The sequence below is a fragment of the Olea europaea genome, unplaced genomic scaffold (assembly GCF_002742605.1).
Source record: "Olea europaea var. sylvestris unplaced genomic scaffold, O_europaea_v1 scaffold889, whole genome shotgun sequence".
Taxonomy (NCBI): domain Eukaryota; kingdom Viridiplantae; phylum Streptophyta; class Magnoliopsida; order Lamiales; family Oleaceae; genus Olea; species Olea europaea.
In genome coordinates, this window is record NW_019267356.1 from 134,777 (window position 1) to 151,234 (window position 16,458).

At 34.3% G+C, this 16,458-nt stretch overlaps 2 protein-coding genes across 2 annotated transcripts; both read right to left on the reverse strand.

The window, feature by feature from the left end:
- Window positions 1–513: 513 nt before the first annotated feature.
- On the reverse strand, window positions 514–2,679 carry LOC111392128. Its single transcript, XM_023017392.1, has 3 exons — window positions 2,579–2,679; window positions 641–1,887; window positions 514–536 (listed from the first exon to the last, which is right to left on the reverse strand). Exons 1-3 carry the CDS (start codon window positions 2,677–2,679, stop codon window positions 514–516), a joined length of 1,371 nt encoding a protein of 456 aa, XP_022873160.1.
- An 11,123-nt stretch (window positions 2,680–13,802) lies between these two features.
- Window positions 13,803–15,351, reverse strand: LOC111392129. Its single transcript, XM_023017393.1, has 2 exons — window positions 14,510–15,351; window positions 13,803–14,400 (listed from the first exon to the last, which is right to left on the reverse strand). Exons 1-2 carry the CDS (start codon window positions 15,349–15,351, stop codon window positions 13,803–13,805), a joined length of 1,440 nt encoding a protein of 479 aa, XP_022873161.1.
- Window positions 15,352–16,458: the final 1,107 nt, after the last annotated feature.

A 16,458-nucleotide genomic window follows, 5' to 3' on the forward strand; every position in this document is an offset into this window, starting at 1 on the left:
TTTGCCCTTTAGCATGCTTCTTGCCATTTCAACAATTGTGCGATTTTTTCTTTCGGCCACGCCGTTTTGTTGCGGAGTTCGACTCACAGTTAATTGTCTTTTGATGCCATTTTTTCTGCAATATTCCATGAAAGGATTATAGAGATATTCACCTCCACGATCGGTCCTTAAAGTTTTTATCAAAAAACCACTTTGCCTTTCTGCTTGAGCTTTGAATTGAAGAAATGTGGAATATGCCTCAGATTTTTGACTGAGGAAGAAAACCCATATCATTCTTGTGAAGTCATCAACAAAGAGAATAAAATATCTCTTGTTTCCAAAAGTGGGAGTTTGCATTGGCCCACAAATATCCGAGTGCACAAGCTCAAGTGGTGTTTCGTTCTCCATGAAGTTTTTGGAAACGACAACTTGTGCAATTTCCCATAGATGCATCCTTCGCACATTTTGTCTATGTGTTGGATGTTAGGAAGTCCCGTCACCATGTTTTTCATTTGGAGTAAACGAAGGCCTCTTTCATGAAGATGACCATATCTTGCCTTGAGTGCACAATTCTCATTTAGTGGCATCATAAGAGGAAATGTCTTGTTCTTCATTTCAATATTTGCCACACAAATATTTTTCTTTTTGTCAAAAACTTTACATGCACCATCATCAAAGTGGACAGAGAAGTCACTTTGAATAAGTTGTCCAACACTTAGGAGATTATGAGAAAGATTGGGAACATAAAGAACATCTGTGATGAGTTTCTTGTTACCTTCTTTAATTTGGACAGCAATGGTGCCTTTTCCTACCGCATCTCTACATGTTCCATCGCCAAGAATTACTTGTGAAGTAATATTTGGATTAAGGTCCACAAAGATGTCGCGATTCCCCGTCATGTGATTGCTACAACCGCTATCCAAATACCAAGGGCTTTGAGCTCCATTTTCATAATTTTGAGAATAAAACAGAATTTCCTTTTCATTCTCTTGAGAAAAGTTTGCTGCACTTTTTCTTTCTGTCATCTCTTTATTTTGAAACCAACAATCCCTTTGAGAATGATTGGGGATCTTGCACCTTTTGCATCTAAAGTAGCACTCCTTTGATTCATGATTCATTTTTTTGCAAATTATGCAAGTTGGATTGTTACCACCAGAAATTTGTGTTTGCTTGCCTTTCCATTTGCTTTGCTTGTCACCCTTCTTCCAATAGCTATCTTTTTGTTTTGTTTGATTTGAGCCTCTGTTGTGTTCTCCATAGTTGTTCGATCCTCCTTTTGATGTTTGCTTTGATTGGAAAGCTTGTTCGGTAGTGGATTGGTTACTCGAACGATTGATCCTTTGCTCATGGGCAAGAAGTGACCCGGTTAACTCATAAATGGTCATTTTGGACAAGTCTTTCGATTCTTCAATTGCGGCTGCAACATGGTCAAACTTTGGAGGAAGGCATCTTAACATTTTTTCCACGACTCTTTTATCTGTAATTGTGTCACCACAGCTTTTGATTTGATTTACTGTCTCGGCTACTCGTGAAGAAAAAACACGAACCGATTCTCGTTCTTCCATTTGGAGATTATCAAAGTCTCTCCATAAGGATTGAAGTTTCAACGCGATCGTTTTCTCCGTTTCTTGAAATTCTTGCATCAATATTTCCCAAGCATCTTTGGCTTTTTTAACACCAAAGATACGAGGGAAAATTGATTTCCCGACTCCTTGTTGAATATAGCGGAGAGCCATTGCATCTTTTCTTTTAAATTCTTTTTGCAATTTTTCGTAATCTTCATTGTCTTCGGATGGTTCTTCGTACTCCTCATCGTCAATGACATCCCAAAGATCTAAGGAGATGAAGAAAGTTTGCATTTGGATGCTCCAGTATTCATAATGCTCGCCTTCGAAGATTGGGACTTGACTGGAAGAATATGTAAACAACGAAGCTGTTTGTATGAAAGCCATGAAAAAATGCAATCACAAGTTATGGCTCTGATACCAAATTTGTTAGTGCGGAAACGAAGTGTTGAAGAAAAACTTGAATTTTTATTGATAGTTTTTGAGTTGCTACAGCACACTCAATAATGTTTTCTTCTTTTTTTCCTTCTACAATGAGATTACAAGAATGACCTCTATTTATAGGACCACATGGATAACTCTAGAGACATGGGAATATAAATGGACACCTAATAATTCATGAATTTGCATCATGTATTTTCCTGATACATTTTCTTCAAGTGCATCATGTATTTTCCTGATACATTTTGTTCAAGTGCATGTAACCTTATTTATTTCCTAAGATTACAAATTAATGCCACATTTAACATATCTATACTTTATCCTGAAAGAATTGTTGGTAGATAGGAAAAATGGTATTTGTTAAGTGCCAGTTGAAAAACATTGTGCTAAAATTTGAGTAACCCTACAAGTTGTTTAAGGTGGGACCACATCAAAAAGCATTCTCCTTTGCAAAAAGATTAACTAATAGAATAAAATGATTGAATGCACTAGAATGCAAGATGTTTTTTCCTCCTGTACTCTCTGACAAATATCAGTGTTCATGAATTCCTTGCGATTTTAGGAATAGACCTAAAAATCAATGGTTGAATTACAAGAATCCTTGGGTACCATTTTTTCCTGACCTCATTGATATCATTTTCATAAGAGGTTTTACAGATTCTGGGTGAATTAGGTTCACCAGTGTTAGATCCATTAGAAGCTTTTGTTTATTTAAAATTCAACAGACCTCTGCACATATTTTTTACATTAAAAGATTTGTCTAATGGGAACATGTTAGTTTATGAAGAGTTTCAAATATAATATATTGAAAAGACTGATGATAATCATTTAAGAACGTTTGCTGTTCTAAGTTCATAGAGGTCAATAATCAGTTGTGATTTTACTAGAATAATTGAGCACTTCAAAGATTTATGATTTGTCTGTTAGATTCCAAAGAAAGTTCCTTTTTTTTCGTAACTATATTAGGATCTCATTGATTTCGAGTCATGACTCTACCACTTCAGCTTATTGAGTAATTATAGAATTTATTTTTGGTTAAAACAACAACTGTTATTGTACTTTTGGTGTAGTTATTTTATTTTTTGAGTATTGGTACAACCTTTCAAATAGGCATATATTTTCACAATAAATATTTCCTTCAAGATGTTTCTTTTTAAATATATAATTGTTTACTTATAGACTTGGTCTAGAGGCATGCCTTTAAGAACAGACATGTCCACGTGGAGGAAAACTTTAAACAATTATAGATAGATCCTATTTGTTTTCTTTGAAGCCTGAATCTTGTTTAAGTCCTAGCCTGTGAAATGGAGTGTAAGGCATTGTTCAAATGATATTACTGTCTCTAATTTGGAGTAATAGTATTACAAACAAAGTTTTTTATATCCTGAAAGTTTCTTGAAGTTTATGACCACCAATGCTATGTAAATTTGTCCTTAACGAGATAGTGGCCAGCTCTCGTGTCAATCAAACATTTTCTACAATTATTTTGTTATTAATGTGTTTAAAGCTCATTTAATTTTTATTTAGTTTTTTTAGTAAATAAAATATTTTCACAATTTTTTTTTTTCCAACATGAAGATAAGTTAGATTTTATGAAGACAGAAGAATTTTGCCTTGCTAGGTGGATAGAAGAACATCGAGATGTTCAAAGGATTTCTCTCCAGTACTTGGAAAGTTCAAAAGTTTTGCAGACTTAATCATATTATGCATATCATATAGAAGGGGCACTGTGGAACGAGGGTTCGACTTCACAAAAGTGTTGTCACAAACTTGTGGCCTTGGTCGTTCTGTCACTCCACGGGATAAAAAATATCAAAAAATGCCATGCCCATCTAAAAGAAGTGGGAGATAAAAAGGGCACCTTAAACCTTTTAGTCTGAGTACTTCCATTTAAAGATTAGATGCTAAAACTTACCTGTTTTCTACAGACTTTTGGGCAGATAGATCAGTAGATGTATCCCAGTGATTTTGTTTTGGAGACAATAAAGCTATTTACTTTTGGGGATAAGAGAACTTCTAGCTTTTTAGATGCATACCTTTGGTTTTGTCTAAGGAATCGCCAAACGGGTTGCCTTTCAATTGGTACTGCTTGTAGTTATTTTTGAGGTTTCCTCGTATTCATTTCAGGATCCAACATATAACTAAATGTTGGGAATTTAGAGTAGCAGAGTGTTGAGAGAGAACTTGCAGAGAAAAAATAACACTTAGAAATACAGAATATGCAAGTGATCTGCTACACGTTTTATTCCAGAACTGAAGGGGCCTATATAGGCTTACAAGCAACTGAAAAACCAAAAAAATCTCAACTAATATCAAATATTATTGCCACTATGTTCAGATTTATTTGCTGACCAGAAAAACAGTAACTTAAAGAGCAAGAATCTGCTGGAATAAATATTAAAGACTAAGTCAAACTTAGATAATTTTGAATCAACTTTCAACACTCCCCCTTGATTCAAAATTGCACACACCAAGTAGTGATCTGAAGTAGACGTGTTTTTGACATGGTAGAGCCTTTGTAAATATATCAGCCACTTGTTCATTTGTGTTACAAAACTTCAATGCAATCTCTTCTTTTGCCACCAGGTCACGAATAAAATGGAAACGAATGTCTATGTGCTTTGTTCTTCCATGGAATATAGGATTTTTTGTCATTGCAATTGTGGTTTTGTTGTCACAGAAAATTTCAGTTGCACTTTCTTGCCTTTGTTGAATGTCTGCAAGAAGTCTCCTAAGCCATATACATTGACAAGCTGAGGTAGTAGCTGCAACATACTTTGCCTCTGAAGATGATAATGCTGTTGTAACTTGTTTTTTTGAACACCATGTAATTGCACCTGATCCAAGACTGAAAATATTGCCTGAAGTGCTCCTTCTATCATCCAAAGAGCCTGCCCAATCGCTATCAGTAGAACTAAATAGTCTAAAATCTGAAACATGAGTATACCAAATTCCATAATCCAATGTTCCACGAATATATCGTAAGATCCTTTTTGCAGCTCCAAAGTGATGCTTTGAAGGATTACTCATAAACCTTGAGATAACACCCACAGAAAATGAAATATCTGGCTGAGTATGAGCCAAATAAATCAAAGTCATTGGTGTGGCTGCAGCCTTGCAATTTACCATATTAAATCTTTTGAGCAGGTCTGTTGCATATTTTCTTTGTGAAATAAAAACTCCATCTTCTCCTTGCTTCACTTCAAGCCCAAGGAAATAATGTAACAAACCTAAGTCTGACATTTCAAACATACTCTTCATACTTGATTTGAATTCAACTATAAGAGAGTGAGTTGAGCCCATGTAAATTATGTCATCAACATAGAGGCAGACTATAAGAAGATCATTCTTACCTTGCTTCTTCAAGTAAAGTGTAGGCTCATTTTCACTCCTTTCAAACCCATTTTGTAGAAAATACGAATCAATCTTGCTATACCATGTTTGTGGAGCCTGCTTTAACTCGTAGAGTGCCTTTCTTAGTTTGTACACCTTTTCCTCTTTGCTGTTGACTACAAAACCTTCAGGTTGAGTAACATAGACCTCTTCTTCCAATTCACCATTCAAAAAGGCAGATTTTACATCAAATTGATAAATAGGCCATTGTTCTTGTGCAGCCAAGGCAAAAATTGATCTCACGGTTTCAAATCGAGCAACAGGAGAAAATGTCTCTTCGTAATCAATACCATGCTGCTGTGAGTATCCCTTTGCTACTAGTCTAGCTTTGTGCCTCTGTATACTTCCATCTGCATGGTACTTTATTTTGAAAATCCATTTCAAGACAATAGCACTTTTTCCATTAGGCAAGTCTGTCAACTCCCAAGTTTCATTTATTTGTATTGCCATGAGTTCTTCCTTCATTGCATTTTGCCACTCTTCCATTTTTGCTGCTTTTTCATAATTTGTAGGATCTGTAACAAATAAGGCAAATGCACCAGATTCATAGATTTCTTTCAAAGATCTGAATTTCCTTGGAGTTGTCTCATCAAATGACTCATTCAAGGAAGATGAGCTGCTGTCTATTGAATTTGTAGTAGATGAACTTGGTGAATTTGCTGGGCTGCTACTACTTGAAGTTGAGGGAGAGGAATTTGTTGAATTTGCTAGTATTGGGTTCGCCATTTCATTCAATGAGGTTTCAAGTTGAATTTCGTCACTTTTGCTACTCCAATTCCAGCCTGCTTCTTCATTGAAGATTACATTTATGCTAACAATCACTTTGCCACTAAGAGGGTGGTATAGCCTATATGCTTTGGATTCAAGACAATAATCGATGAAAATGCATTTTTCAGATTTTTCATCTAGTTTTGGAGATTTTGAGAATTTACTAAAGCATAAGCAATACAACAAAAAATTCTTAAGTGGCTTACCATAGGTTTTGTACCTCTCCAAGCTTCATATGATGTTTGATTTAAGATAGCCTTTGTAGGAGAAATATTTAGTAGGTACACTGAGGTAGTAATTGCTTCTGCCCAATATTGATTTGGAAGTCCCTTGCCTTTTAGTAAACTTCTTGCCATTTCAACCACGGTACGATTCTTGCGTTCAACCACTCCATTTTGCTCTGGTGTGTAAGGTGCTATTAATTCCCTGTGAATTCCATTTTCTTCACCAAAGTGGTTAAATTCATTAGACAAGAACTCACCACCTCTGTCTGTACGAAGAGCTTTTATGCAGGACCCACTTTGCTTCTCTACTAAAGCTTTGAATTCTTAAAATTCTCAAAAATTTCTGATTTGTACTTCAAAAAATACACCCAGCTCATGCGACTAAGATCATCAATAAAAAGCAGAAAATAACGGCTTCCTCCCAATGATTCCGTGTTCATAGGCCCACCCAAATCAACATGAATTAATTCAAGACAAGTAGAAGCCCTCCAAACCTTTCCAATGGGAAATGGTTTTCTAGTTTGTTTTCCATAAATGCATCCTTCACATAACTCAAAAGAATCAATTTTTGGTAATCCAAGAACCATACATTTTTGACCCAACAATTTTAGCCCCCTGACATTACGATGTCCATACCGCAAGTGCCACAATTTGAAGTTATTTTGTTCACCAGCAACAAGAGCAAAATTTTCCACTTTTGAGGCTTCAAGTGGAAACATTCTATTTTTGGTCATGTAAACATTAACCATTGTTTGTCCTGATTGTTTATCTTTAATAACACATGCTCCATCATCAAATAAAATTGAATATCCACAGCCTTGCAGTTTACCATATTAAATCTTTTGAGCAAGTCTGTTGCATATTTTCTTTGTGAAATAAAAACTCCATCTTCTCCTTGCTTCACTTTGTTCTCACGGTTTCAAATCGGGCAACGGGAGAAAATGTCTCCTCATAATCAATACCATGCTGCTGTGAGTATCCCTTTGCTACTAGTCTAGCTTTGTGCCTCTGTATACTTCCATCTGCATGGTACTTTGTTTTGAAAATACTTCAAAAAATACACCCAGCTCATGCGACTAAAATCATCAATAAAATGTAGAAAATAACGGCTTCCTCCCAATGATTCCGTGTTCATAGGCCCACACAAATCAGCATGAATTAATTCAAGACAAGTAGAAGCCCTCCAAGCCTTTCCAATGGGAAATGGTTTTCTAGTTTGTTTTCCATAAATGCATCATTCACATAACTCAAAAGAACCAATTTTTGGTAATCCAAGAACCATACATTTTTGACCCAACAATTTTAGCCCCCTGACATTAAGATGTCCATACCGCAAGTGCCACAATTTGGAGTTATTTTGTTCACCAGCAACAAGAGCAAAATTTTCCACATTTGAGGCTTCAAGTGGAAACATTCTATTTTTGGTCATGTGAACATTAACCATTGTTTGTCTTGATTGTTTATCTTTAATAACATATGCTCCATCATCAAATAAAATTGAATATCCACTAGCCGTTAATTGCCCAACACTTAATAAATTATGTGCCAAACTAGGAACAAATTGAAAGTTATGAAAAAGTTTTACTTTACCATGGTTACTTTTGATTGCTACTGTGCCATTTCCTTGAACCTGAATTTCTTTATTATCACCAAGCTTGACATTCGTTTTCTGAGTCTCATCAAGCTCTTTAAATAACGCCTTCATCCCTGACATATGATTGGAGCAGCCACTGTCTACAAACCATACATCACCTGGAACTTCATTAGTGTCATAATGGGCCATGAGTAACTTATTCCTTCCTCAATTTCTTTTGCATAATTCACTTGTTTCTCCTTGTACCTGAAATCTACTTTTACATGCCCAAACTTCTTGCAATGATGACATTGGATGCCACTCTTGTAGCCACTTTGCTCATTGGTGAAATGCCTTTGTTCAAAACCTCTGCCTCTACCTCGACTTCTTCCACGAAATACACCTTTGCCACGTTCTTTTCCTACAGTTTTATCAAATTCTCTTGAATTGAATGCCTCTCCCTTCACTTGAAATGCCTTCTCTTCATGTTTTTCAACTGACCGATTTAGCCTTGCCTCATGAGCTTGCAAAGAACCCATCAATTCATCAAATGAAAAGTTTTACATGTCTTTGGACTCTTCAATTGCAGCTACAACATGATCAAACTTAGGAGTTAGACTCCTTAACACTTTTTCAACTACAGTTATTAGTTATTTTGTCTCCACATGACCTCGTTTTACTTATAATTGCCACCACTCTAGACAAAAAATCCTGCACTGATTCATTGCCTTTCATGAGCAAAGTTTCAAACTCATGCCGAAGAGTTTGGAGTTTCACGGCTATTTCTTTTGATGACCCTTGAAACTCAGTTTGCAAAACTGTCCATGCTTCCTTTGAAGTGTTAACTGCTGCAATTCTTGAGAAAATAGTATCATAAATTGCTTGTTGGATGAAGAACAATGCCTTTTGAGTCCCTCTTTTTGTTTTCCCTCAATCGATTTTCTTCATCTGGGTCTGTAAACCCATTTTCTACCAATTCCCATAGGTCTTGAGACTTAAATAGTGTCTTCATTTTAATACTCCAGAATTCATAACTCTCTCCTTTAAAAATTGGCATGGCAGGTTGTGAGATGCTCAGTGAATTTCCATTTGAAGCCAGGGTGTTTCTCTATTTCTCTCAAGTGTTTTACCTCACTAATCTAAGTTGAATCTGAACCGTGGCTCTGATACCACAAATGTTGGGAATTTAGAGTAGCAAAGTGTTGAGAGAGAAGTTGCAGAGAAAAAATAACACTTAGAAATGCAGAATATGCAAGTGATCTGCTACACGTTTTATTCCAGAACTGAAGGGCCCTATATATAGGCTTACAAGCAACTGAAAAACCAAAAAAATCTCAGCTAATATCAGATATTATTGCCACTACGTTCAGATTTATTTGCTGACCAGAAAAAACAGTAACTTAAAAAGCAAGAATCTGCTGGAATAAATATTAAAGACTAAGTCAAACTTGGATAATTTTGAATCAACTTTCAACACTAAAGTCACAAAAATAAAATATAAACCTTAATGTAACCAGGTTTGTGTTAGGTGTTTTTAGTCTATTTTATTCTGAACTTGAAATCGGACCTTTGTGGTTTCCTTCACGCTGCTACAATGAAGAAAAATAATTTAATATATTTTTGTAATTTTTTCTCTGTGTGTCAAAATTCCTTTGAACTTTATCTATGATGTTGAATTCATTTGTGTTTATTCATATCCAACTTACAGAGGGAAAGTATATTTCAAATATCAATAGAAAAATGGCTCCAATGTCTAAGAAAAATAAAAGACGAAAAGAAATTTGCATTGACAATACGGAATTGGATATCAACATTCAAACACCGAAGAGAAAATTTCAACGTTTTGTTCAATTGGAAGGTATCTATATCTAACTGCGGGAAGAAACATATTAGTATCACATTTTTAAAGATACTATTTCCTCATTTTCTTGTGACTTGTGTCAGTTTTTTCATTTATGTAGAATTTTTTTATTTTTTTATTTCGATAACTAAACGTATAAATTATTGTGCTTCAATACCACATTTTTGCCCATTCAACATATTCCTGTAGTATATAATATTTATTCTGGATAGTTTACTCTCATAAAAAGGGCATTTCAAGTTTTAACATTTGAAATGGTGTTGCAAAATCAAAATTTCGCAGCTATTGGTATGACCAATTCAGATTCGAGTACTCTTTTTGCTGATTGCGAAAATGAAGAAGATCAAGCAGGTAATAAAATATTTAACCTATTTATATTAACTACATACTATATTATATTATATCCTTCATCGTGACCTGATTTTGAAATTTGACTTTAGATTTGAAAGTGAATGTAGCGTTGGAAATTTGTTTCTGTTTAGTTCCCTGAAATTTATTTGAAATTTTGTTATGATTTATTTTGTGCGCCAAAGAAAAAGATTTGGCCTTTAGCCCTTTAAATTGTTTCATGTTGCTTTATTTATTTACCTAGAAGAAAAAGGAAAATGGAAATTTGGAATGGAATATCCAAAAATATGTTGCAATGGTGTTTTTAAGTTTTTAAAATGATTGGAGACTTTAAAAAATGAAAGGATCCATTAATTGACTTTTTCCAGACTGGTGGGGTTTATTTTTTTGAGAAAGTGTTTTGGAATTTGTTTTTGTATTTTTACTAAAAATGAGGTCCGTTTGGAAGTGGCTACATTAAACTAAAGTACTAGCTTAAACTCATTGTGATAAATGATTATGCATGCAATGTTATGTAATCAATTGAACAAATTGGATTCTGTTTGGATAGAATTCATTACCTTCGACTTCCCGGACTTGGACTTGATAAATCTTCATCCTTTGCAATCTGTAAATCTTCTGTAATCATTATACACAATATCATTGTGTACGAGCTGTTGAAAGAGCCGCTTTTATTTCATTTGTTCTAAAGTATTTTTTTTTAATTGGAATTATAGTTCAAATGCTTATGCTTCGTTTCTTTTTAAATCTATGTTTTTTTCCCAATTACACAAGAGATGTTTTCGTATTTAGTAGTCGTTATTGTAATGAAGTTTGTAACGATAGTGTTGAACCAAATAAGTTTATTTGATATATTTGTTTCGTCAAAATTGAAATTATAAGAACGTTTTACATTCTTTTAAATGGACATGTTTTGTTTCCTTTTTAGGTTCTACGGTGATCTTAATGATAGATAGCTGTTTTTCAGCTTATAATCATCAGCTTGGTGTTCATTCAGCGCTAATACCATTGATGTCTACAGGAAATGAAGGTTCGTTTTCGATATTAAACAAATCACACATGTTACCTTGCCTTGTGCTATGTGAATATTGTGGAGCTCTAAAATTTAAAAATGAACCTAAAGGCTTTTGTTGTTGTGATGGAGCTGTTAGATTGAAAACCAATGATACCCCAGATGAATTACATCATTTATTTACATCAAATTCTGCTGAATCCATTGAGTTTAGAACTTACGAACTTACAATAGCAATTTCTCATTCACTTCATTTGGTGTTCATTATGATAAAGATTTGTGTAAAAGAAATAAAGGTATCTATACCTTCAAAATTCAAGGTCAAATATATCATTTTATAAATGACATTCTTGTAGAAAATGGTCACCCTTCTTATATGCAACTCTATTTTTTGACACTGAAAATGAAATAGAGCATTGACTACAAATTTCTAAAAAGTTAACAAAATGTATACTTTCGGAGCTTGTAAAAGTGATGGAGCTGAATCTATACGCAATTTTTTTTCAAACTTTGTCGAATATTTCTAATTTGAAATCTCATGCTCTCAAAATTAGATCTGATTGTGGATTGGATCAAAGAATATATAATTCACCATGTGCATCTCAAGTTGTTGCTCTTTGGGTTGATAATGATTCTAATACTAATGATGGAGTTTGTGATATAACTGTTTCTTACAATTCTGGAGAAAAACATCGAGTACATTATTATTCTGGTTGTTATGATCCCCTTCAATACCCTTTACTATTTCCTTTTGATGAAACTGGTTGACACCAAGGTATTGTTAGAATTGACAAACGCAGAAGACAACAAACATGTGCAAATGAAAATATATTTTGATGTTCATCAATTAAATTATGCTACAGAAATTTTCGCAGTTGAAAATACAAGTGAACAATTTATTTATTCTTAGTATATTTATTTTTAAAATGTTTAAAATTTCATATTGTAAGACATTCTATGCCTTTTTCCGTTATGCAACAGAAGAAAAATAGAGCTCCAGTATCATGTAGAGAATACTATTCCTACAAGTTACATGTTAGACCTTCACATAAGTTTGTTCTCCAACTGAATTGAATTAAGTATTAGAAGATGAATTTTTTTTATCCTTTTAGTGCAATGAGCTTTAACATATTGTGACACTGTAGCTTAAGGAGTTAGTTTGTAATTAGCCATTAGCAGTGAATGACTGAATTTTTCAGTAATCTCAACTTGGTTCCAGCTGAACAAGAGAGAAAAGTTAAGAATTAGAACCAGTAAATTTAATCGTTTCTCAATTTTACATTCTTTTAAATGGACATGTTTTATTTCCTTTTTAGGTTCTACGGTGATCTTAATGATAGATAACTGTTTTTCAGCTTATAATCATCAGCTTGGTGTTCATTCAGAGCTAATTGTCACGGGCCTAGTTTCGTTACACCCGAACAAACTAGAACCGTGCGGCCTTAACGTTCTACAATTCCCGCACCTCACGAGAAAACGTTAAGTCAGCCTTTCCACGCCCACAAATAATTTAACCAATGAGGCTAAATTATACCCACGTTGAGAAGAGAATTATGAAGTAAGTAATATATGGAAAACAAGTAAGGTCGGGAAACTTTCTTTGTATAAATGAAAGGGAAAACTTTACAATCTCTCTAAGGAATAAATTCACTCAACTCTACATGGTTTACAAATGAGACTTCCATCTCTATTTATAGGCAAAACTTAAACCTCCTTAAGATCAGGTGGCCTTACTTTACAACCTACGCTTAGTTGTTCACAACTCGTGCTAGTTGTTTACAACTCATGCTTAGTTGTCATCAAGTGGATAAGGTTACAATTTTCCTTGCAAGTTATCGCCAACTCGATCTTAGCTTGCATAGAAGATATTATTCCTGCCAACTCGTGCTTAGCTTGCACCTTTGATAATATTTTCGCCAACTCACGCTTAGCTTGTATATTTGATAATATCTTGCAAGTGACACAAGTGGACAAGTTGTGCAAGTTGCCTACTTGCACCCCAAAATATCCCGCTGCAGGTTCATGTATTTTTCCTCCAAAATGGCTGGGTCGGGATTTAGAGAAACCTCATTGATGTCTTGGAAAACTGCACAATTTTAGGCAGCCTGCATTCTGCCCATTCCATCCTGTTGCAGCGTGCTGTCCACGCTGTTTTGCGGCCGTTATCGGGATGGATCGAACGTGACCGCGTGGGGCGTAAGTTAACGCTATTGATGTCTACAGGAAATGAAGGTTCATTTTTGCTACTAAACAAATCACACATGTTACCTTGCCCTGTGCTATGTGAATATTGTGGAGCTCTAAAATTTAAAAATGAACTTAAAAGTTTTTGTTGTTGTGATGGAGCTGTTAGATTGAAAGCCAATGATACCCCAGATGAATTACATCCTAAGAAGCATCGACACAGACATGAGTTGGACACGCCGACACGTGATTTTTTTAAAAATTTCTGACACGACACATCGCCGACACGTTGATTAAAAAAAATTTGTTTATTTTAATTTTATAGTCTAAAGTATTAATTTTTTGTACTTATTGAATCATATATATAATGATAAATAGAAATCAAACTTGACATTAAATTCATCAATGTTTCTTAATGACATAAGTTCAAAAAGTAAAAATGAAATTAATTACATCATTCATCTTGAATCTCTTTAACATCTTCATCTCCATCAGCAAATACCATCGCCTCCAATTCCGGCTCGTCTAGAGATAAATTAGCGACTTCAAGCACATCAATATCTTCAAATGTATCAAATGCATCTCCATTGATATCCCACATTTTAGTCTCTCTTTGTGAGTATTGCGCACTCCTCCTTGACAAGAGACGAATATTGCTATGGACGAAAACCAAATCTTTCGCACGTTTTGGAGTTAGCTTATTTCGTTTAAGAGAGTACAAAAAGGAATAAGTACTCCAATTTTGTTCACAATACGATGAAGAAGATGGTTGCCCCAATAATTTCAAAGCATAACTTTGAGGCATAGGTGTGCAAGCACCATAAATAACCCACCAAGTCTTTGGGTCCAAGCGATAATGATCATGGATGGATTCAAAATCACCAAAGTCATCTTCTATAGTTGAGAATTTGGCATACTTCTTATTCACCATAATACGCTCTTCATTTGACAAGTACCTCTTAAAGCATTTTATTCTTTCTCTTGAAATCTCCACATCTCTATGTGAAGCAAGTCGAGTGAGATCCTCATTAAGCCATTCCTCGCTATAGTACCTAAACAAGAGGAAAAAAAATGACAATTCATTCAATAACTAACTAAACATATTAAAAATTATGATAATGTAAATAAACATTAAATGTATAAATTAGATTTAAAAATTACCTTGGATTTAGAGAATGAGACAAGCAATGAAATGGAGTGTTATTTTTGTTCCAACGATCTACAAGTATCCGATGAACAACATTGTAGAATGATGATTCCTCTTCTTGAACTTTTTTCTCATGCCTATAAATTATTCCTTTCACTTTCTCAATCATTGTATCCCACGTGTCGTAAACCAAGTGAAGGCAAGGTTTATCCGTATCACAAAATCTAAGCATGTCATAAATGGGAGAAGTGAAGGAAAGAACATAACTTATAGAGTCCCACCAAAGATCATCAAACACTTTCAATTTTACAAAACTTGCCTTCGTCATGTCATCTTCTCGATAAAGTGACCATTTTTCACTAATAACCAAAGCTTGAAGACCACGTCGAATAAGCTTAAATCTTTTTAACATGACAATAATAGAAGCAAATCGTGTCTCCGCTACGGAAAGCAACTTCAAAGGCACAAATTCATTAAACATTGCTAGTCTCATGGAATGGTTCATGATAAAAAATTTTATAATCATTACATCATCATGAAGATTAGTAATCCAATTGCATTCCTCATATGTAATCAAATTATTTTCAACATTCTTTGCGGCACAAATGTTCTTCAAAGCAAGATTTAGTGTGTGTACAACACATGGTGTCCAAAAAATATAAGGATACTCCAATTCAATTATTTGTCCGGCACCTTTGCAATTTGGAGTATTATCGGTTATGACTTGAACCACCTTTTGGTGACTAATTTCATTTATAACCTCCTTCATCAAGTTAGCAATAAAATATTTATCTTTTGTTTCACCAGAACAATCAACCGCTTTTAAAAACATTGGTCCACTCTCGGTCACCGCCATAAAATTAATTAGTGGCCTTCTTTGTGGATCACTCCATCCATCACTCACAATGGTAACTCCTTTTTTCGCCCATGTGCCTTTAATTGGATTTAATAATCTTTCCACATTTTTTTTTCTCTTTTTGAAGAAGAGTAGTTCTCAACTTGTTGTAACCGAGAGGCAAAATCCCGAAATTCGACTATTGGAAGCAAGAGTATAAGAACTAATGTAATAAGGATTTCTTGCAAGAGTAAAAGGCAAACCACTTGAATAAAACATTCTAGCAATTTCGGAATCCAATTGGTCACGTGTTGTCACATTAAAAGCATTTTCTATTGCACTATTCTTTCTTTTCCTTTCCTCCAAAACATAACAATCCTCAGAACCCATATTATTCGATGGCAATAACACTCTTTTCCCTGCCTTAGTTTGCATTCTCAACTTGGCTTCATCTTCCGTTTTTTGCATTTCACATATATCTTTCATAGTTAATTTTTCACAAGCCCCAATTCCACAGTTTTGTAATTTTAACAAATGTGCTTTCACTTTTGTGTAAGAACTTGTCTTAGTTGCATTACAAAAATTACATTGCCAAAGAATGTTATCACCCTTTTCATTAAATTTATCAAGTTTTGTAATATATTTCCAAAGAGGTTTAGACAAATCATCATCCATAGCATTATCACTCATAACTTCAAAAGAAAAATAATTTCTAATATTTAAATAAAATAGGAGTGATATTACCCGAAACTTGAAAAAATATCTTCTTCTTGATCTTGCAAATGATTCTTCAAATGTGGATTGATGAAATTTTTGAAAAAGATGAAATAACGGAAAATAACTTGGATGTTCTGAGATTTTCTTACAATTTTCGTGAGTTACTGTGACTGAGGAAGAAAATGTATGTGTTGTTATATAAGTTTGATTTGTTGTTGAAGGGTAAAATGGTACAAATTGATCAAACAAAATATTGTACATTATTTTATAAAAAAATTACAGCCATTGAAAAGATACAAAACGTGCACTAAAGGAGAAGATTTACAGTTATGGGCCCACAAGTTGAAATTTACATTGGTAAAGGATGACTTTTCATTTTAGCCGTCTCTTCATCTTCTCATCTCTTTTTTT